The sequence below is a fragment of the Eptatretus burgeri genome, chromosome 9 (assembly GCF_056783735.1).
Source record: "Eptatretus burgeri isolate ZD-2024b chromosome 9, Ebu_testis_v1, whole genome shotgun sequence".
Taxonomy (NCBI): domain Eukaryota; kingdom Metazoa; phylum Chordata; class Myxini; order Myxiniformes; family Myxinidae; genus Eptatretus; species Eptatretus burgeri.
Window position 1 is genome coordinate 23011533 of NC_140969.1, and position 21645 is coordinate 23033177.

Genomic DNA, 21645 nt, shown 5'->3' on the forward strand with positions numbered 1-21645 from the left:
ATAGCGGTCGCTTCGCCCACCGAACGGACAATCCAGTCGTGATTTTCCAGAACAATGCCGGAAACCAGCCACGGGTGTGTTTTTAACCACACCACAACCTTGTCCGTACTCCACCCGCGCGCTACAGGGTCTGATCGCCAAATCTTCGATATACCTAATTATTGGCGCGGGTATGTTACCGAGAGATTTTACCTCAACGGGACCGCTTGGAAACGAGCCGCTTAAGCAGCTCGCTTCCTTTTGGGATAACCGAGCGGGGTATTATCACGCTGTCCCGTTGGACCCGATCACTTTACCGGCTATTTATAAACCAACTATATTCCGAGTGCAAGATGGGGCAGTTCAATGAGGGAATGGACGCAACGAACAGGTTTACATTCACACAAGGACATTTATTATAATAAAGCACGTATGTAATTAAACAAGGCAAAACACGTATGCAGTTATACAAGAAACAACAATATGACAAAAGAATTACAACCGTCTACTTATTATGTACAGTCACTTGCACTTAACAGCAGTTCCTACTTATTAGACGGGCCCACGGACACACGTACGCACACACACACCCAAGAAATGGTGGCAGAGGCCTTTAATAACGAGCTACAGCTCGGAGGACAGGTGAGCTGAAACCCAGAGCCTATCTCGAACCTCTCCACCTCGTGTGGTCTTCAAGTTGTTCGGACCCCGGCTCCAGCCAGAGCGAGCTGGATCCAATCGCTGAGCCGTGATCCTTCCCGAGCTCCCGCGAATCCTCCCACGCTTCTCAACACGTGCTGGTGAGACGAGGCGCCGATCCTTCCCGTCGATGCGTCACTTCCCCGAGGAACCACCTCCACGCAGAGGTCCATGAGTCGCACCAAGCTGGGAACCAAAATGGAGAACAAAGAGCTCCACAAAAGAAGAAGAAGAAGAAGAAGAAGCCACCATTCGCAGCTCGATCCGAGCAACCGGCTCAACTTCCTTCCAAAACAAAGCAGCTCGAAGCAAAAAGCTCTCCCGAGCCAAACAGAAGCCGAAGCTCACTGAACCACCAAAGCAAAAAGCCTCCTCCCGAGCCAGGCTGCAGCCGAAGCTCACTGAGCCAGCCAAAGCAAAAAGCTTCCGAAGGCCTCAACCCTAACGCAAACCAAGCAGGACCCGACGGTCTGCTGAACGACTCCCCTCAACTCCTTCTTCAACTCTGCCCTTCCAACTCTGCCCCTGAACAAAAGAAAAAGATCTCCTCTTATTGTTCTCCGCCCCCCCCTCCTCCACGCCCGGCGTGACTCATGCCCTCGTGATCCCCCCGCTCAACCCCGGGTGGGAGGGAGTTATTGACATCATGAGTCACGAGACGGCAGGGTTCTTCCTCTTCGCAGAAGAGGGGGAGGGATGTCTCCATTGTTCGTTCCCTAACTATTAAATCGATCCGCAGCACATCTAATCGATTTCTGAACATTTAAAAAATGAAAGGTGAGCTATCGAGGGAACAAGCACTTATCGACATAGCTGACTAAAGGAACCTGTATGTTGTGTGTAATCAATTCCCAAATTCGTAACACTACCCCTCCCCTTTTAACAGACTCGTCCCGAGTCGTCAAATTTTCGTGTGACCAGCATGTGTAAGTTTTCCCCGAGTACGTTCTACCTTCGGATCCCTGAGTGCGATATTTCTTTATATGTGTCCCAAAAATAAATAACCTAATGCGCTGCGTAACGAACTAAACAAACTCTCAGACTCATTCGGACAACTTAACTAAAATTGCCGGCGCTAAAACAAACATGCAGTTGAGGTTCCACGTATTTACAATTTTCACTCAACTTATCCATTACTTAACCATGGCCCAGGACTTGTGATCTGTGAAAGGGGAGAAGGTAAAAATCATTTTCAAAGTTCGTTGTTGCAGGGGAATGGATGGAGATGGTCGCAAAACACAAATGAGCATGATGGATGCATGGGCTGCCTGCAGGGCAGTCCTTGCAAAACTGGATGGTCCTGGTGCACATGGTGATGGATGGACACAGGAGCAAACGCAGGCATGGGGTCATGGAAGAGGCAGGCAAACGAGGCATGGCAAGGCAAGTCCATGCAGAACAGGCGGCTGCAGCACAACAGGCCGGCAGGTGAAGCTGGCCGGCCTCTGATGTGGTTCCATCAGGTCTGGAGGGAGTGCGGTGGTGCCGGCCGCTCTGAAGGTGGGCTCGGACCTTGCCTACTGTCTCCCCCCACTCCATCGCCTTTGCCTGTCTCTGTCCATACCCACTCCCTTAATTTGCCACATAACACAACAAAATGTATCCCCTCTTTATTTTTATTTCCCTTTTATAATTGTCTCCCTAACCCCCTTTATCGTCTTTGTCTGGCTAACCTATCCTGTCAACCTCGCCTATTCCCAACCCCTACGTTCCCTCTCTGGAGGGGAATAGGGAGAGACTAGCGTCCTGTCTCGAGGCCCAACAAAGCCTCAGAATGGCCTCCTCAGAGTTCAGCGATCAACCTAGGTGAGTCCAGCGGCCTACAACAAGCGAAGGGATAGATGGTGCGAAGGGGTACATCTCCAAACTATCCCAGCATTCATTAACCTGGAACTACCCCGGGGCTCTTCAAAAAACACCTCACACTTTTAAACTATCGGTTATAAAAACCATGATTCCCGTCGCCTGTGTTGGTGTCCATTATAAATTTGGGCCTTGCCCTCAAATTTTCATTCGTGCCCTCGCACAATTTCCTGGCTGGGCAGCGTGGCTCAACTGGCAGGAACTCCCCCTCTGCCGAACTCTAACCATGGCATCACCAGGCCTGCAGGCTGCCTCCGAGCCTAGCTGCTCCCTACAACGCGGGGGGTTGCCCTCTCTGGCATTGCCCCCCTCCAATGCCCACGTGGCGTGTTGATGCCCCGGGTCCCTTTCCGAGGGTCGCCCGTGCCCCCTACACTGCCCCCGTGGCATTCTGGCACTACGGGTCCCATTTCCGACAGGTCGCCCGTGCCCACTACATTATCCCGGCCCCTCTTGGGCCCTTGGCCTACTCTGGCCGACTAGTCCGGTGCCCGGGGTGCCCACGAAACAAATACTCAACTTTCCACAGCCACGCTCCCAGCCGGTCCATGAACTCCTGCACCCCTCCAAACGGGTTTCGTGCCTTCTCTCGACACCAACAACAAAACGACCTCCTGTCAGTAAATTTGAATAACCCACTAGCTAACATTAATCTGACCCCGGGATCACTTGGGTGGGAATCACTCCTCCCCCCCAACCAGTCATTCGCACCATGCATACCACATTCGCTCCACTCGCACACTTGGGCCCACTGTCCCACACTCTTTCTTCACACACTTCCCATTTCGCAACTCACACCAACACTCCACACTGCCATCCTTCTAACTAAATACCCTGACTAACTCATGCTCCCTCGTCATCCCTTATTCTCATGCACGTTCCATTTACTCTACGTAGCTCAGCTACATCTCCACTACACATTTCCCATCTGTCCACGTCTCCAAAAATCCAAACAAATCCCATTTCCAAAATCTAAACTGAAATCCCTCTAACTAATCCATTCCACGGGCTCCATGAGGAACAACCAACCCATATCCCCATGAAGCCGTTCTAACTATCGCTAACCCATTCCCCAAACTAGTAGTTCCTGTGCCCCCTAGACAGGGGGGTCTTCCACCCCTTGCCCAGGGAATCCTGTTCACCCAAAGCGGGGCTTGCTTTTTTTTTTCATGCGCACACCAGCGCGGCAACTCGCAACCTGTGCTCCTTTCCGTGACGTCATGGCAGCTGCTCGCGCTTCATGCACCTCGTCCCTTCTTGGACGGTAACATCCGGCAGGGATTCCCTTCTGCCGAATTTCAACCATGCAGCCACGATGTCACTCTGCGCATCAAAAACAAGCCTCGCGTTTCGAGGGGTTCCCCACACGAACACATGTGCTCTGCCCGTCGGAGCTTCACACACATGCTCACGTGGAGAACCCATCCTGTCCAAATTCATAATCCAGCCGACCTTCTGTCCATCCGCGTGATCGGCAAATGCATCGCGTGCGTTTACGGACCAGGCTTCACTCCCGCAAGCACGCACGTGGCGGCCTCGTGCGGAGCACAACACGGACCCCGCGCTCGCTGCTGTGCAAACCCGCAACGGTCCTCAAAACAGCTACGGCCGCTACCCGGCTTTTTCCTTCATCTGTCGCAGTTGTCGTCACCATTCAACGTGCACACTCCTGCGTGCCACGACGCTCACACACCTCACCATTACACTAGGACATGCAGTTGCGGTTTCCCGCATGCTAACCGCCATCTCCCTCTCATACCGCCACCTCACACACGCGGTCTCTCTCACACATTGTCTTTTACTCACACACACCATACTACTCACACACGCGGTTCCTGTCACACGCGGTGCTTCATCCACACGCAGTGCTTCATCCACACACGGTGTTTCATCCACACACGGTGCTTCATACACACCATTTCCAGCACGCATTTCAGCACACTCGCAAACACACATTTCGACACCACACACACCGGAACAACCACGCTGGGAATTAGCACCACCACAAGGGGTCCCGGGGTTTCCATAACCCCCAAGCTCCGCGTGCACCCGTTCGCAGCACTTGCCCCTCTACCTTTCAAGGCTTGACCGGACTCTCCTCGTCGCAATCCGTCTCAAGGGGGCACAGTCCCTCCCCTCGTTCCTCAAGGAGGCCATCCGGACATCGACAGGTTCATCCGGAGTCCAGTGACGGAGCCTCTGACTGTCCCTACTCACCTCATGGCTCGACGACGTCTTGAAATCTCATGGACCCAGCCTGCCGGAGCCCAACACCCCGATTTGGCCTTGTCTGGTGAACAGGCCAGACCTGGACTTGTATGCTGGACCTTGTGAGAAACCAGCTTACACCCACCATCGATCTGACGGTCTTGTGCCATCGACATTGCGTGGGGTCAGAACGCGCTGAGGAGGGCGTGCACAAGCGGTGCCTTGAGAAGAAAGGGTACGGCAGTGCCATCTTGCCACGCGGCGTGCTCGAGCTTGGGGCTCGAATCCGTGGACATCGGCTTGTCACAAGCCACATTCCTGCTTTTGACACTTTCCTCTCGTCCATGAAACATCACCAAGTACTCTGTGTCTTGTCTGCATGCTGTCCGTGTCTTGTTTGCATGTCGTTTAAGGTTTTTCTCGTTAGAGTTCCCTTCGAAACCCGTAATCCGTAGCTCCCGAGTTAAGAACGGATTATAGATTAATTAAAACATTGTCGTGAATGCGTTGCTTATGTCATGTTCCCCGATATCCCCAATAAATCTGGCTGATTCGTATGAAGTTGCCGCTTTGAATTAATATGTGCCATGTCGAGGAACGATCGGCTCGATTTGGATATAAAAACCAAAATGGTTACAGACTGGTAGACTCTGCTTGGTCTCTGACAAAACCAGCCTGTAACCAGGGTCTATTCCCCCAGCTGGCAAGGTACAGGTGTATTTTGGTATCGAGGTTCGAGACGCGTAACCCGAGAATTGTGCCGAACCAGCCGGCGATATAACCCCGGAGATGGTGGTGGTTAGGGTGGCGCCGAATCTGTAACATTTGGCTGTCGAGAGTAGTATAGGGTGTGAAAACCCGAACTGGTTACCGACAGTGATTGACGCACTCGTCCGAATCCCGCCACTGCTGAATCCTTAACAATATATATATATATATATATATATATATATATATATATATATATATATATATATGTATATATATATACATACACATATTGGGGAGAACAAGTATTTGATACACTGCCGATTTTGCAGGTTTTCCCACTTATAAGGCACGTAGAGGTCTGTAATTCTTATCATCGGTACACTTCAACTGTGAAAGACGGAATCTAAAACAAAGATCCTGAAAATCACATTGCATGGTTTTTAAATAATTAATTTGCATTTTATTGCATGAAATAAGTATTTGATCACCTACCAACCAGTAAGAATTCCGGCTCTCACAGACCTCTTAGTTTTGTCTTGAAGAAGCCCTCCCATTCTCCACTTATTACCTGTATTAACTGCACCTGTTTGAACTCGTTATCTGCATAATAGACAGCTGTCCACACTCAATCAATCAGACCCCAACCTCTCCACAATGGGCAAGACCAGAGAGCTGTCTAAGGACATCAGGGGCAAAATTGTAGACTTGCACAAGGCTGGGATGGGCTACAGGACAATAGGCAAGCAGCTTGGTGAGAAGACAACAACTGTTGGCGCAATTATTAGAAAATGGAAGAAGTTCAAGAGAACAGTCAATCTCCCTCGGTCTGGGGCTCCATGCAAGATCTCACCTCGTGGAGCCTCAATTATCATGAGAAAGGTGAGGGATCAGCCCAGAACTACACGGCAGGACCTGTTCAATGACCTGAAGAGAGCTGGGACCACAGTATCAAAGAAAACCATAAGTAACACACTACACCGTCATGGATTAAAATTCTGCAGCGCACGCAAGGTTCCTCTGCTCAAGCCAGCGCATGTCCAAGCCCGACTGAAGTTTGCCAATGACCATCTGGATGATCCAGAGGAGGAATGGGAGTAGGTCATGTGGTCTGATGAGACCAAAATAGAGGTTTTTGGTTTAAACTCCACTCGCCGTGTTTGGAGGAAGAAAGATGAGTACAACCCCAAGAACACCATCCCAACTGTGAAGCATGGAGGTGGAAACATCATTCTTTGGGGATGCTTTTCTTCAAGGGGACAGGACGACTGCACCGTATTGAGGGGAGGATGGATGGGGCCATGTACCGTAAGATCTCGGCCAGCAACCTCCTTCCCTCAACAAGACCATTGAAGATGGAGCGTGGCTGGGTCTTCCAGCATGACAACGACCTGAAACACACAGCCAGGGCAACTAAGGAGTGGCTCCGTAAGAAGCATCTCAAGGTCCTGGAGTGGCCTAGCCAGTCTCCAGACCTGAACCCAACAGAAAATCTTTGGAGGGAGCTGAAGGTTTGTGTTGCCCTGCGACAGCCCTGAAACCTGAAGAATCTGGAGAAGAAGAGGAGTGGCCCAAAATCCCTGCTGTAGTCTGTGCAAACCTGGTTTAGAACTACAGGAAACATCTGATCTCTGTAATTGCAAACAAAGGTTTCTGTACCAAATATTAAGTTCTGTTCTTCTGATGTATCAAATACTTGTTCTCGCCACTGTATATATATATATATATATATATATATATATATATATATATATATATATATATATATATATATATATATATATATATATATATATATATATATATATATATATACATACATACACACACATATAATCTATATATCTATATATATATATATATATATATATATATATATATATATATATATATATATATATATATATATATATTGTTGCGAACTCGCACCCGCCGGCGTGCGAACGGCCACGTAACTCGAATCGCGGCAAGTCACCCACCGGACGGACAATTCTGTCGTGACCTTCTCGGACCAACACCGAGAGCTAGTCACGGGTGTGTCTTTCGGCCTCACCACGATCGAGCCAATCGGCCCCCCACGTGGGATAGGGTTGTTCGCCAAACTCGACCTACCTAAGTACCCACGCGGAAGGTAGACCGGGCGATCGCACCTCGCCGCAGGTCGACTCCGGACACGGGCCACTTAAGCAACCCGTTCCGTACTATCGGGATAACCGAGCGGTGTTATCGTCGGCCTCGACGGTTCCGATTAATTATCGGGCATATTAAGCCCACTACCAACCCTTTACGTGAAGCAAGATGGAGATTCAATTAAAGAAAAGACGAAGCGAAACTGGAAAACAGTTCGACATGATGCACATTTATTCCGCGGCACATGGGAAGCACACATATACAATTACAACAATTATGCACCTAAAGCGATTGCAACAAAAGAAACACAACAATGCAGATCTACAACTGACTACGCGTGCACATGGCAACACTTAAACAGTTTTACTTTACAGACGGCGCCAATAACACATTTACTCAAAAGCAAAAGAAAAGGGCCACCCTCAAAGACAAGGGGGCAGACGGGGCCTGTGGGCCAATATTTGCGCAGGACCTGAAAGAGCGGTCAGGTCCGCGAGACCGGGTGGATCCTACCCGTGTCTTTGTGATGAGCCGCAAATGTGGCGGTGCGGCGGTGCCCCGACTTCGTGCTCCTTCGCGGGTTTCGTTGGCACTGCTTGGAGTGGGGTGGGAACGGGGCCCCCTTTTTGCACTATCTCAGCACGGGGGGTGGGGGGAATTGTTGATGCTCTGGGGAAAGAGTATAGCTGGCTTGCTTGGGTCCTGCGACGAGTGATTCCACTGCGAGCTCGTCGCTGACCGCCATCTTCCTTGCCTTGGACCCGAGCTATTCGGTCTCTTCCCCCATTCTCCTCAGCCGACTGCAGCAAACCACCTGTACGCCCTTGCCTCCCGACTCACTCCCTGCTCCTCCAAGGCCGACTCTGTGCTCAAACCGACTCGACCGTGTTCCAGGCTCCAGGCTTCCTCTCTCTGCAGCTCCCTGACAGACTCCGAACCCCGACAGACTGCCCAAATTCGCCCTGCGCTCGGCGCTTTATAGGCCGGCAGGAGAACCCATATGCAAATTTCTGGATCAGAACGAGCTCGGGGGTGGAGCCACACTCGCCCATTGGACGGAGGAAAAGGGGCGTGAGTCTCCCCTGATCCGAGAATTTGCATATCTCGATTCTACACCGACGCGCCTGGAGGCGGGGCCAAACCGCCCCGCGCTTGCTGATTGGACGGATCGGAAGTGGGCGTGTAGCATTCCTGATCCGAATTCTCCTCGGAAAGGCCGCATTTTGCACTCGCGGCTCGGCGCGCATCTTGCACGAGTCCAGGACAGCCTGATGCTCGGTGTTCACAGGTGGTGCGGGAATGGCGGTAGAAGGAGGAGAGGTGAAGGTGGTGGAGGGTTTATGGTGGTGGTTTATGGCCATGGTGCCGTTTGGAATGGCGGTGATGCGATGTTTGCGGGAGCGAGTTGTGAAGGTAAAGATCGTGGCTGTTGGCGTTGTTGTTGTTGTTGTTGTTGTTGTTGTGAAGCGGCGTTGTGGTTGGTGGTAGTTGTGTGATGGCGGTTGAGACGTGGTTGGTTCAAAATAAAGATAGAACAGAAAAACGGCTATCTCAGAGGGTCGCAGCCCGAATGAATCACATTTATTCCCTCTAAACAACGGGTTTGGGCTAACTACACATGTACTTACAGAGATATCTCACCTACGGGACCTGAATGGTGGTTTGCGAATTTCCTCAACCGCAACAATATATATGCCTGGTCACATCACGTATCTTGTGGTTGAATGGTTTGCATTAGCAGGAACAATTGTCTGGGTGGCAGATGGATGGTTGCTCTTTGGGGATTATGCGGTTTTACCATGTGAGACATAATCTGCGATGATAGTTGCTTGGATCAGAATGCTCAACAGAAGCCACTTTCCTGGATGAAGGAAACACCGAAGCAGACAAGTACAGGTTGTATAGCTTGGCAAGAATTGATGACAGTTCAGGACAACACATCGTCAATTTAATCACAGGGCTTCCATCAGGATCAGTCGCTTTCAAGGCATCTGGAGTATGAATAATTCTGGAAACCTTCTTCGGAGTGATAATGGAACAGGAATATCAGAGTCTGTATGCAATGGAAAATCAAGGAGAGGGTGTCCCTGATCATTGAGGGTAGAATTAGAAACAGTGATTTGCAAAGCCTTATCCAGAGGTGAAATAACAACCTCAGGCCCATGAAAGAGAGGAGGTGTAGAAAATTTATTGCGGTTGAGTGCACTGTTGGCAATCTGCCAAAAGTCCCGACAGTCAAGTCGCTGAGTCGAAATGGAATTGGCTACAGCAGAAGCTGTGTATCGCTGCTTTGCATATTGAGTTTGCATGCTGCCAGATATTAACTCAAATGGGTTGTTGATGTTTAAAACAAAGACTTTGGGGTTCTTCACTGGCAAAACAAATGCTAATAATGAAGTATTTCAGCACATATAATTATTTAATCTTATTTTTAATGCTGTTGTTTTTTTCAAGGAATCATCGTGGTGACACCTGGTTACAAAATCTTGAACAATCATTTTGGTTGACGTTTATCTGTAATGGTCAAGTGGGCCTCATGGTGCAATTGGATCGCGAGAGATGCAATGTTTAAGGAATGATGTGATAAAAGAATGGATCATTTTGCTTGTTTGTTGCTGCAAAAAACAACTGCACACCATTGTCACCTTACGGCCTCTCGTAATACAACCGAGCTTATGTTTTCTACTTGCTGACTCAAAGTTGTTTGGAAGCTTACAGCCAAATTGCAATCATTATAATGTGTAATGCATTGTATTGACATGTGTGGTTCTTTTATTGCATGATCCAATGAACTGTGATGGAATATAGGGGGATTGGGAAATAGGTAATGCTGTTTTGCTTCGAGGTTTCAGTTCATCGCAAGTTGAAGCGTCGCTTACTGTCTTGTAAGACTCTCTTCTTCCATTCATTTTTATTCCAATTCTCCCCACCATCTTCATTTGAATGGATGATCCTCCTTGTGTCATCGGGCACATACGACTGCCAAGGCAGTTTCATCAGCTTGGGAGAACAGTCCTGGACGGGTCATTGCTCCGACACAGGATACTTGACTGGCTCACTTCCCAGCAAGCTGGTCCTCATTTTGCTGACCTCTGAAGGATGCCAGGCTGAGTTAACCTGCTTGGTGTTCTTTTGGCACAGTTAAAGCTTTAAAAAATAAATAAATTTGTATACCTTGTCGAGGCTCGTATGAGAGCGAACACACAACACACAGCAAGGGGGGCATGAGACAAGAGGGGTGGGAATGCGAACGACAAAACAGTGGGGAACAGACAGATCTATGGAAGGGAGTGGGATGGGACGGAGAACATTGGTTATACAAGATGGACATTACAGGGACTTTCAGGAAGGAAAGCAGGGAATTTGAAGGAGGTGGGTTTGGGGTGGATTAACGGGGGTAGAAAAGATCGAGGATTTGGATGGGGGATGATGAGAGGTGGTGGTGAACAGCTGTTTTGAAGGCCTGGAGGGAAGAATGGGATTGAACAGAGTGAGGGAGTTTATTCCAAAGGCGGGAAAAAAGAGGAATGAAAGAGTGAAGGTGAGCAGTGATTCGTGATTTTGGTAGTTTTACCAGAAGGGGGTTGTTGGCGGACCTTGAGCGCCCTGCGGAAATATGGTGGGGACAAATCGCAGACACAGCAGGGGGGGCAAGACCGGAGAGGAGATGGGAGAAGACAGAAAGACCACCGACCTGCCTGCGGTGAGAGAGTGAGAGGCCCAACGACTCTGCCTCATCGCAGGAGATGCCAATGATCCGCAGTGCCTTGGTTTCCACAGCGTGAAGCCGAGAAAGGTGAGAGGCAGGAGCACCAGCCCAGAGGGGAGAGCAGTACTCAATCAAGCTGCGGACAAAAGCTTTGTACGTGAACAGGAGCTCAGGCCAACCAAGGAAGGACTTTGCATGATGGAGCATTCCCAGTCGGCGAATGGCTTTGGAGGCGAGGTTGGAAATGTGGCTTTCCCAGGAAAGGTCATGGCAGATAGTGAGACCCAGAAGCTTGAAAGAAAGGACTTCTTCCAGAAGATTGTTGAGAAAGTGGATGGGGGGGGGGGTTTCCAAACGGTCCTTTTGGAGAGACAAAGTGAGAGTGTGAGATTTGTCTGGATTGAAAGACATGTTCCACGTGTTGGACCAGTTTGTGATTTTTGTCCAGGTCTGCAGTGAGCGAAGAAGCTGCAGCTTGCCGGTCTGAGGGATGACAGATGGTACGGCAGAGGGTGGAGTCATCAGCAAAGAGATATAGAGGATTTTCCAGGGAGTCGGAGAGATCATTGATGAAAACCAGAAAAAGAACAGGGCCCAGAATGCTACCTTGAGGAACTCCAGCCTGGACAGGAAGAGGGGATGAAAGAACTCCATTTAGGGCCACACGTTGCCTGTGACAGGAGAGGAAGCCATGAGTGGAGATTGCCTTGGATACCATAGGAAGAGAGTTTAGTGAGCAGGGCAGGATGCCAGACCGTGTCAAAAGCACATGATATGTCTCGGGAGATGGCTCTCATTTCCTGTCTGGCATTGAGGACCTCCATCCATTGATGGGAGAGCAGAAGCAGCATATCCAGGGTAGAGTGACCTGGTCTGAAACCAAATTGATGATTGGAAATCAAGCCTTGGAGAAGAGGAAGGATTTAATGTCTGAAGCGATGATGGATTCCATAACTTTGCTGATGATTGGGAGAAGGCTGATTGGTCTGTAGTTACAGGGATCTGTCTTTGTACCTTTCTATGCAGGGCAGTAATGTTTGCTGATTCCCAAGCAGATGGCCTTGAGCAAATGAGAGGGTGAATAGAACAGAGAGAGGGTGAGCAAGATCAGAAGAGCAGGTTTTTAGGACATGTGGGCTGATGCCGTTTGGACCGGTTGCAGAATTTGTCGAGATTTGACAGCAAGCTCTCCACCCCTGTCAGGAGAAAAGGACACTGAGTCCAGGGACAGCTGGGTGTGACTGGATAAGGTGGGTGCAGAAAGCGATGGGTTTCGGACACAAGATTTCGATGCAAACACCGAGTTTAGGCATTCAGCCTTTTCACGTGCGGTGTCAGCAGTGCGGCCATTTGAGGTAAAGGAGGGGATGGAGGGGGAACATACACCAGAAACAAGCTTGAACTCAGGACCTTAAGATCATATCCTTTTTTTTTCTTTTTTTTTTCCCCCCCATCTTTGGAATAAACTTCCTCACTCTCTTCAATCCCACTCTTCCCTCCAGGTGTTCAAAACAGCTGTTCACCACCATCTCTTATCTTCCCCCATCCAAAACCATGATCGATTGTACCCCCTGTTAATCCATCCCAAACCAACCTCCTTCAAATTCCCTGCTTTCCTTCCTGAAAGTCCCTGTCGTGTAAGGACCTGAAAGTCCCTGTAGTGTCCATCTTGTTTACCCTATGTACCCCTACCCCATCCCTCTCCCTTCCACAGATCTCCCCTCATGTCTCTGTTCCACCCTGTTTTTTCATTCCCTTTCTCACCCCTCTTGTGTCCTTCTCCCCTTGTTGTCTATTCTGTGTGTTAGCTCTCATACGAGCCTCGACGGTGTATGTAAAAAAATAAAAAAATGCCAACCGCCTAAACCATTAAGCCCCCACCAAGCTTATCTCTATCTTAATTTAGACTAGTTTGTTTGTGTGTATTCATGTGAGCTACAATTTATCTCCTCAGTTCAACAGTGACCAACACACTCAAGAATCTCGGAGTATTGTATCGGCGTCAGGGCCGCATCGAGGCTGCAGAGACGCTTGATGAGTATGTGGCACGTGCTCGCAAAGAGGTGGGTTGATGCCATGCTGAGAAGGCTGTCTGGCACTTCGACATCCTCTGGTTTGTCTTGTCTCGTTCACCGAGTTCTGTACTAGTTCGGGCCATATTTGTAGTGTCTCTTCTTGCAGGTGTCACACACTACCTGATTCTGACCCAAGCAAAATCTTTCCTCCTGAACTGCTGGTCACCCTGGTTCAGGCTTCTGCTCATGGGAACATGGGTATTTAGTTTGAGCTCAAACTAGTGCCGGCCTGAAGGAGATCCAAACTTGCTTTGAATGAACGGAAGCTCCTGCTGTGGCATTTAATAAATCAGTTCATCATTATATGTGTTAAACTTTGTTTCTTAAAGCAATGGTGGGATTTTCACAAAACTGGTGTTCATTCTTGAGTTGATTTTGAGACCTTCCCAAGCTACCATTTTAAAAAAGTAGGTCATGTTGGGGTTCAAAAAAACACATGCTTTCGCCATTGTGTGGACACAAAGGGTATGATTTTGTTCAAAACTAATGATCGACTTCCTTTTTGGAACAAATTGAACACTTGTCACAAATGGCCATGAGGTGTGTGTGTGTGTGTGTATGTGTGTATGTGTGTGTGTGTGTGTGTGTGTGTGTGTGTGTGTGTGTGTGTGTGTGTGTGTGTGTGTGTGTGTGTGTGTGTGTGTGTGTGTGTGTGTGTGTTTTTTTTAGTGTTTTTTTAATAAGCCTTACAGAGAATTGGGGAAAGAGTACAAATGTGAGGAATAGTGAAGATAAAGGTCAGCTGATTTGATTGAAATAATATTTTTTTCATAAAACCGAGATGTGCTTTGTCATTGTATAATATAAGTAGATAAACACATTCAGCAAAATTGGGGAAGAATTAAGTGTAAAATAAATTTTTGAGGGTTTTTTTTTGTGAATTTATCCACCTAAGCCTTGCTTTTTGTTTGATGGGCAATAATTTGCTGAAATTTTATTCATATTATTGTTATCTTGCCAAAACGAAGTTTTTGCAAGATATGTTAGTCAGCTTGTATGTTTTTTTTTTTTTTTTTTTTTTTTTTTTTGTCTGTAATCATTTTACCAAGTTATCCATTGTTTAAGTTATCCATAATCCATCCATAATCAAGTTATCATTGGAAATTTTTGTAACTTCGCATATCAGAGGCCTATAGGAGGTCCCTTTCAGCGCATAAAATTTTCAAGGTCAAGGTCACTTTATCGCAAATCAGGGGAGTCGACGAAACCCTTATTTTTTGAGTAATTTTGATCGGATCGTCTTCAAACTTCATGGGAATATAGTTCATGGTCTGGCGCTCAGCTGATTATTTTTTGGGGGTGATCGGCCTTGACCTTCATGGTGAGCGCTGGAGGTCGAAAGTTTTTGACCCCAAGGTCAAATTTTGAAATCTTAGATACCATATCGAGTAATACCTCTTCTGGAAGCGCTTGATAAGTGCTTTCCAGATCTGTCAAAAGTTTGACGCTGACATCATTTGATGACGACATGACGAAAAAACGCATATTTTTCATGGTTGCTCTGTAGAACGAGTCTCATCGGAATCTCTCGTAGGCAGATATTCCTCAAGGAGTCGCTCCTGGTGGATAGCAGCTCTGTTCACCTCAGTGTGACCTTAAAGAAGTCGCACGTGGTCACCTTTTGGCGAGATACGGGTCACCCTGTGGGTGACATTGGTTTTATTTATTTTTTCCACGTTCAAATGTTTATAATACCCTACTTTTACATCATTTTGTGCAGACAGAAGGTGTGGATAGGCGACGGGGTCATTCTTCCATTGGAGAGGTTGTTCGCTACGATGGTGGGTCAGACGGGCGTGGAGACGTCATTGTAACTCCTCATTGGTCTGGGGTAAGTGGGTGGTCGTTCACAGAAGGGGTTGACTGATTAAGTGAGCAACTGAGCAGTTTAACTTGAATGGTATGTTTATTTATTTCTACCTGATTGCTTTGTATTTGCATCATACATACAATAATTTCACAAGTGTTTTGCATGTCTGTTTGACCTGTATGCACTCTTGAACTGCTGGACTGAATGACTTGAAAACTGGTGGTTGTGCATGTCCTGCTCTCTGGACTTTGAATATATATATATATATATATATATATATATATATATATATATATATATATATATATATATATATATATATATATATATATATATATATTTTCTTTTTTTTGCTTTACACAATACTTGTTGGCAGAATGGTAATGGTTGGAGGAGCTGCTCTGAGTCTGAGACGTCATTGGTTCAAACCCCGGCCGAGTCAAACCAAAGACTTTAAAATAAAGTGGTGCCTGCTGCTCCCCTTGCTCGATGCTCAGCACTTTGACTTTAGCACTTCGGTTGTTTTCTCAGGCGTTAGCTTTGAGGGGCCCCCATCTGTAGGAGTTGGGAGGAGAGGGATCCAGGGAGGAGGGAGGTCATGGGTTAATTGTCTGTTGAGAAACATTTGAACACCACCTCTTATTACCTTCGCCACCGAAGGTGAAGGAGGTTATGTTTTCACCCCTTTGTTTGTCTGTTTGTGTACAGGATATCTCAAGAAGTTGTGGACGGATCCGGATGAAATTTTGTGGACAGGTTGGGTGTGTGACAAGGACAAACTGATTAGATTTTGATGGAGATTCGGATCCGGATCCGGATCTGATAATTTTTTAAGTGATTGTTCACCATTGATAGAGCGAAACGATATATAGCACTGTATCTCAAAAAGTTGTGGATGGATTCAGATGAAACTTGATGGACAGATTGGGTGTGTTCCAAGGACAAATTAATTCGATTTTTTTTTGTATACATTGCCGAGGCTCCTATGAGAGCTAACACACAACACACAGCACGGGGGGTGTGAGACAAGAGGGGTGGGAGAGGGAAGGAGAAAACAGTGGGGAACATGGGGAATACAAGAGGGACACTCCAGGGACTTTCAGGAAGGAAAGCAGGGAATTTGAAGGAGGTGGGTTTGGGGTGGATTAACGGGGGTACAAAAGATCGAGGGTTTGGATGGGGGAAGATAGGTGGTGGTGAACTGCTGTTTTGAAGGCCTGGAGGGAAGAATGGGATTGAAGAGTGTGAGGGAGTTTATTCCAAAGATGGGGTGGGGGGGGGGAAGGAGTGAAAGAGTGAAGGTGAGCAGTGATTCGTGATTTTGGTAGTTTTACCAGAAGGGGTTGTTGGCGGACCTTGAGCACTCTGCAGAAATATGTTGGGGACATATCGCAGATAGAGTGGGGGGGGGGGGAGAGATCGGGGAGGAGACAGTAGAAGACAGAAAGACCAACGACCTGCCTGCAGTGAGAGAGTGAGAGGCCCAAAGACTCACCCTCATCGTGGGAGACATCAATGATCCAAAATGCCTTGGTTTCCACAGCGTGAAGCCGAGAAAGGTGAGAGGCAGGAGCACCAGCCCAGAGGAGAGAGCAGTACTCCATCAGGCTGCGGACAAAAGCTTTGTATGTGGTCAGGATCTCAGGTGGGCCAAGGAAGGACTTTGCATGATGGAGGATTCCCAGTCGGCCACTGGCTTTGGAGGCCAGGTTGGAAATGTGGCTTTCCCAGGAAAGATCATGGCAGATAGGAGGTGGGGATTTTGGTGAAGATCCGAATCCCGATCTGGATACGAGAATTATTTCGTTTCTAAAGCGATTCTTCACCATTGAGAGAAAGGGCCAAAAACGATATAGTACTGTATAACATGATATTTCAAAAATGTATTGGGCCTGAAATGTCGTGGATCAGGCATGATGTGGCGGAGCAATGTGTTCTACCGAGTGCCCTTCGAGTTCGTTTTGGTCTGGTGCTGTAGCATCTGTGCAGTTACAGTTTCAGATCATCTTGTATGAGTCTGCAAATGGTTCTGCGAGAAGTTCGTTGGCATGTTGACTTTTTCGGAGAATCCTGCAAAGCTTCTCTTGTGGCCGCTATATTATCTGGCGTTTGCACTTGAAGGTTTTTTTTTTTTTACCACTGTGCCCTTTAATTTGGTCTTCCACGCTTCCCGTGTCTCTGCACTTTCCAACCATACATTTGATGGTTTTGTATTGTGGGATTCTTGCATTTGAATAGACCCTAGGAAACTGCCTTGTTTAGAAACGTATGACTTTGTCGTTAAGAAAAAAAGAGAAACGTCTCTAAAACACGCATCTGCTGGTACACAGAGAGACTGTTCGACAGGGTTGAAATGTCAATGGAAAGAAACATTCAAACTGGTTCTTTCGGTGATGTGAAAGTAAGAAAAGATGGTCATATTCGTAAAATTATGACAGCTGTTTGAAGAGTTGCACATTATTGTGTGTGCGTGTGCGTGCGTGCGCGCGTATTGGCTATTGATGCCCCATTGACTGGGACTGGTGAGGCCCGATTGCGTTTGGCCCCAACAAGTGCCATTTGCCACATGGACACATTGTGTTACATGCACCAATCACAACCAGGAAGTACCAATGTTGTTATTAAGCAGTTGGGGAATGGAGCAATGGAAACTCCAAAATTCTTCGAACTTTGACAAACGCCATGATGACCTCATCAGATGGCTGTGTTATATAATATACCAGACGACCTGTGAACCCGTTGGGTTCCCGTTGTGACAGCGGTTGATGAAAAAAATCATTTCGAAAAAAAAAAAAGAAGACGAAGAAGATAGCTCCAGCGAACTATACCGCTGAGGTTGTTTGCATTGATCAAATTCTCTCGAAGAGTACTTGACTGAATCGGGAATGGATTTTTTAATAATTTTTTTGTTTCCCGATTTCAACGAAACTTGATACTGCACACTGCAGGAGAATGGTGAGTAAGGTGGGCTGAAAATTTTTGCACTGTCGTGTACCGTTTTGGCTGTATTTTGGGAACATACATACATACATACATACATACATACATACATACATATATACACACACACACACAAGATGGATGAGAGTTTTAGTAATATATAGATGATTTTATTGTAACCTGTGTTATGAGCACTGGATCATCAGTTTAGATATGACACCTCAACAGGCCAATTTATCAAGTGTTAAGGAACCGTTGAAAACCATTGAGGTGCAGGTTTTGTGGTGCAGGATGGTTCTGGAAAGCTGGTGCGGAGCAGTTCTTTTGGGCGCCTTCGCGAGACGATCTTGCGCAGCAGTGAGAAGCTCGTCATGAAGCTGAAGGGACAGCCGGATGATCCACCTAACCCTGGGTACCTTTAAGCACACGTTGAAGCATGATGTCACCCCTAAGTCCGTGTACAGTCATAAAAGCAGGTATTAACTATAACGGCACTCGGTGGTGCGCGTACCTCCACAAGGCTGAACAGTTTACGTTTTGTATTCCTCTCTCTCTCTATCGAGTGCAGCCTGTGGCTGCTGGTTGCATCATTGATTGGGACGCAGCTATGCCGCTGATGCAGTGTCCCCCTCAGCAGTACACTGGTGCTCATTTAACGGGGCTTAAACTCAGGACCCGAGGATCCCAAGCCACCACCCTAACCACTAAGCCAACACCAGGCTTCCTGTATTCCACTGATAGGCCGAATCTGGATTCGGACCTGAACCAAAATCTAATTGGCTTGTTCTTGTCACCAACCTAACTCATCCACCAAGTTTTGTTATAATCTGTCCTCAACTTTTTGAAATATAATGTTCACAGACAGACAAACAGACAGATAGACAGGGGCAAAAACATAACCTCCATCCACCTTCGGTGTTGGAGGTAATTATGGCATTCGGGGATGCTCAGGTATTAAAAACAAACAAACAAACATTCTAATCTGAATCAACTTCCATGATGGTGATATTTGACCTCTAGCTGTCCGAGTTTGTGTGGAAGAAGGTACGGTGAAGGACATGAAACAATCTGGCGGACATCTTTTATTCTTCTATTCTCACGGAATGCCTCGTCGATGGTAGGGGTTTGTGGACTTGGTTGGTCTGCTTGTATTTCCCAATAATAAAAGGTTTTATTACTTTCCACCTACTTTTGGTTCTTGACAAAATGTCAGACGATGAAGCACTCACAACTACTCAGAATGCTCTTGAGCTTTGTGTCACATGTGCTGTCATATAAGATATGGAGATTGTCTCGTGACGTGCACCAACTTCGTCTCTTCGACAAGGTTGTCCTCTTTGATGGATCTTATCATGCTCGTTACCTCCGCCCCCGAAGGTGAAGGAGGTGATTTACAAATTGTTTTTATTTCCACATTTTTACAGGCTCTCTTTATTACTTTTGTCTTTACAGTCAGTGGAACAATTAAGGATAATTAAAGAGGAGCAGTTTTCACAGGTCCCCTTCCCTCCACCTCCTGTCCCAACACGAGATGCCAATCCCCATCCTTAAATGCTGAGCATCAAGCGAAGAAGCAGCATGTACCAACTAAACTCCCCAACAAAAACTGTCAGTGTCTGTGCACGACCTTTTATCCCCTCCCCCCCCCCCCCCCGTGACCATGCCCCGTTCGCTCGTGGCGCGGCACTGCCCTATCAAGCCACTCGTGCCGCGGCTGCATCACGCTGGTGTGGCGGTGCCCCTGGCGTCACTCGAACAGTGATGTGCAGCTTTTCAAGCCGTCAATAGCATTGCGCCCTTTGGGTCCCCATGACGATCGGTACCATGCCGCACTCCTTGCACTCGGGGTGTGGACTGTGAGGGTGGGGGGTGGTTATCGACTTGCCCACCAACGGCCGACGTCTCCAATTGGATTCCTCCCCTTCCCTTACCTGGGCCTTGGCTGGTTATAAAGAGAAGACACGTATGAATCGCACCTGCCTCCCTCAGCTTCAGAGTAAACTATACCGCCTCTCACAGCATACGTAGAAACAGAACAACTTCACTATAACATGTCTCTAGTGACAGAAAATGATCTACCCTGCGTGATCACGTGGACCCCTATAACTTGATATCCTAGCTCGTACATACCTTCTCCAACGTAACTATTTCAAAAGTAGTATAACAAACACCCAGGACTTTAAAACCAGCTTTGTTGGCATACATCATGACGAACATAACATGACACTTTTTGCTTTCGGTTTATCTGGATTTATGTTTCCCATTATCAAGCATAACTTTTGCTTGACATAACTTTGTTCTTTGCATTTCTGATTACTAAATCATCGATCCCTTCTGCCTCGTGAGCATTGAGCCTCCGATTCCTGGCTTTACCGAGCTTATTAACGTGATGATCCGTGTTCTTATCCACAGCATGAAGCGCGCAAGTTCTCTGAATGCATTGACTGGAAGCGGCCGGCCCTGGGATGACCCTGTTCAGGTACAGCAGGACCCGTGTGTCGTTAAGGGTTGACCGGAGAACCTCTGCAAAGTGTAATTCTTGGGAGGAAGTTGCGGATATCTAATAAATGTTCTGGACTGTGACAGGTAGTCAAGTACAAACATCGTTTATCTGCATGTATTGCATTCCATTTCACATTGGGTTCGTGTTGTGAGCGGTTCTGAAGGGACAATTGAACAATTCTGGTGAACCATCATTTTAAAAATTGGACCACTGGATTGTAGCTTATCTGGGCCCTGGCCTAATGTTGTAACCCGAATTTGGTTGCATTCTCACTTGTGGATCAGGGGAAGAAGAATTTGGAAGGAATTTGTGTGACTGCCATTTTGACACACTTCTGGTCATGTGATCAGCATGACCTCTGCAATTTTAACATCCCTGCCCGAGCCTAATGTCACACATTTAGTAGCATTCTGACTGGTGGGTCTGGAGAAGATTTTTGAAGAAATTGACTAAGTCGGCCATTTTAACATACTTGAAGTCGAGTCGTCAGAACGAGCTTCGCAATCCCTGTTACCAGTCAGGAGAGGAATGTTGCTGCCAAATTTCAGCCGGAGAAGTCGAAATAGGAGATGGACGGACGCTGCGCGATCACATTCCCTTATCTGGAATTTAAATTCCAGATAAGCTAAAAAATATTGCTGATATTACAAGTTTTGGGACTAGTAATATACCTTAGAGGTAGCGCACAGTCCCCTTCATGCTATCGAGCCTGGGTTTGAATCTCAGCCCAGCTATAAGCTGTCATCCCAGTGTTGTCACTGGCAGGATGATTCGTCATTCTGTGTGCCATCCCTTGGGTGGACGTTAAACCGGGCGTCCCGTCTGTGGGCACGAGTCGATGGACTTTAAAGATCCCACGCTGTCCTTCGCGAAGAGAAAGTGAACTATTTTTGGATTTTTGCTTCAAGTGTCGTCAAAGTGTATGACTGTTCAAGCTCATGGGACTGTTCAGATCTGTTCCCTGCTCCCAGGAAAAGCTATGTTCATCTTGGCATAAATACAGGATGGGCCAAATAAATGT

The 21645-nt window shown here is 47.3% G+C and overlaps 1 protein-coding gene across 7 annotated transcripts in view; it reads left to right on the forward strand.

Moving 5' to 3' along the window:
- Positions 1 to 21645, forward strand: part of LOC147019713 (kinesin light chain 1-like) — a 66002-nt gene that overhangs the window by 32867 nt on the left and 11490 nt on the right. For 5 of the 7 annotated variants that reach the window (XM_085894365.1, XM_085894363.1, XM_085894364.1 and 2 more), the window contains exons 12-15: positions 13251 to 13359; positions 15092 to 15202; positions 18412 to 18533; positions 20534 to 20600. In XM_085894365.1, the coding sequence (XP_085750491.1) occupies positions 13251 to 13359; positions 15092 to 15202; positions 18412 to 18533; positions 20534 to 20600 (409 nt within the window). The remainder of the gene's footprint in view (positions 1 to 13250; positions 13360 to 15091; positions 15203 to 18411; positions 18534 to 20533; positions 20601 to 21645) is intronic. The other 2 variants (XM_085894369.1, XM_085894368.1) reach the window with 2 other exon arrangements.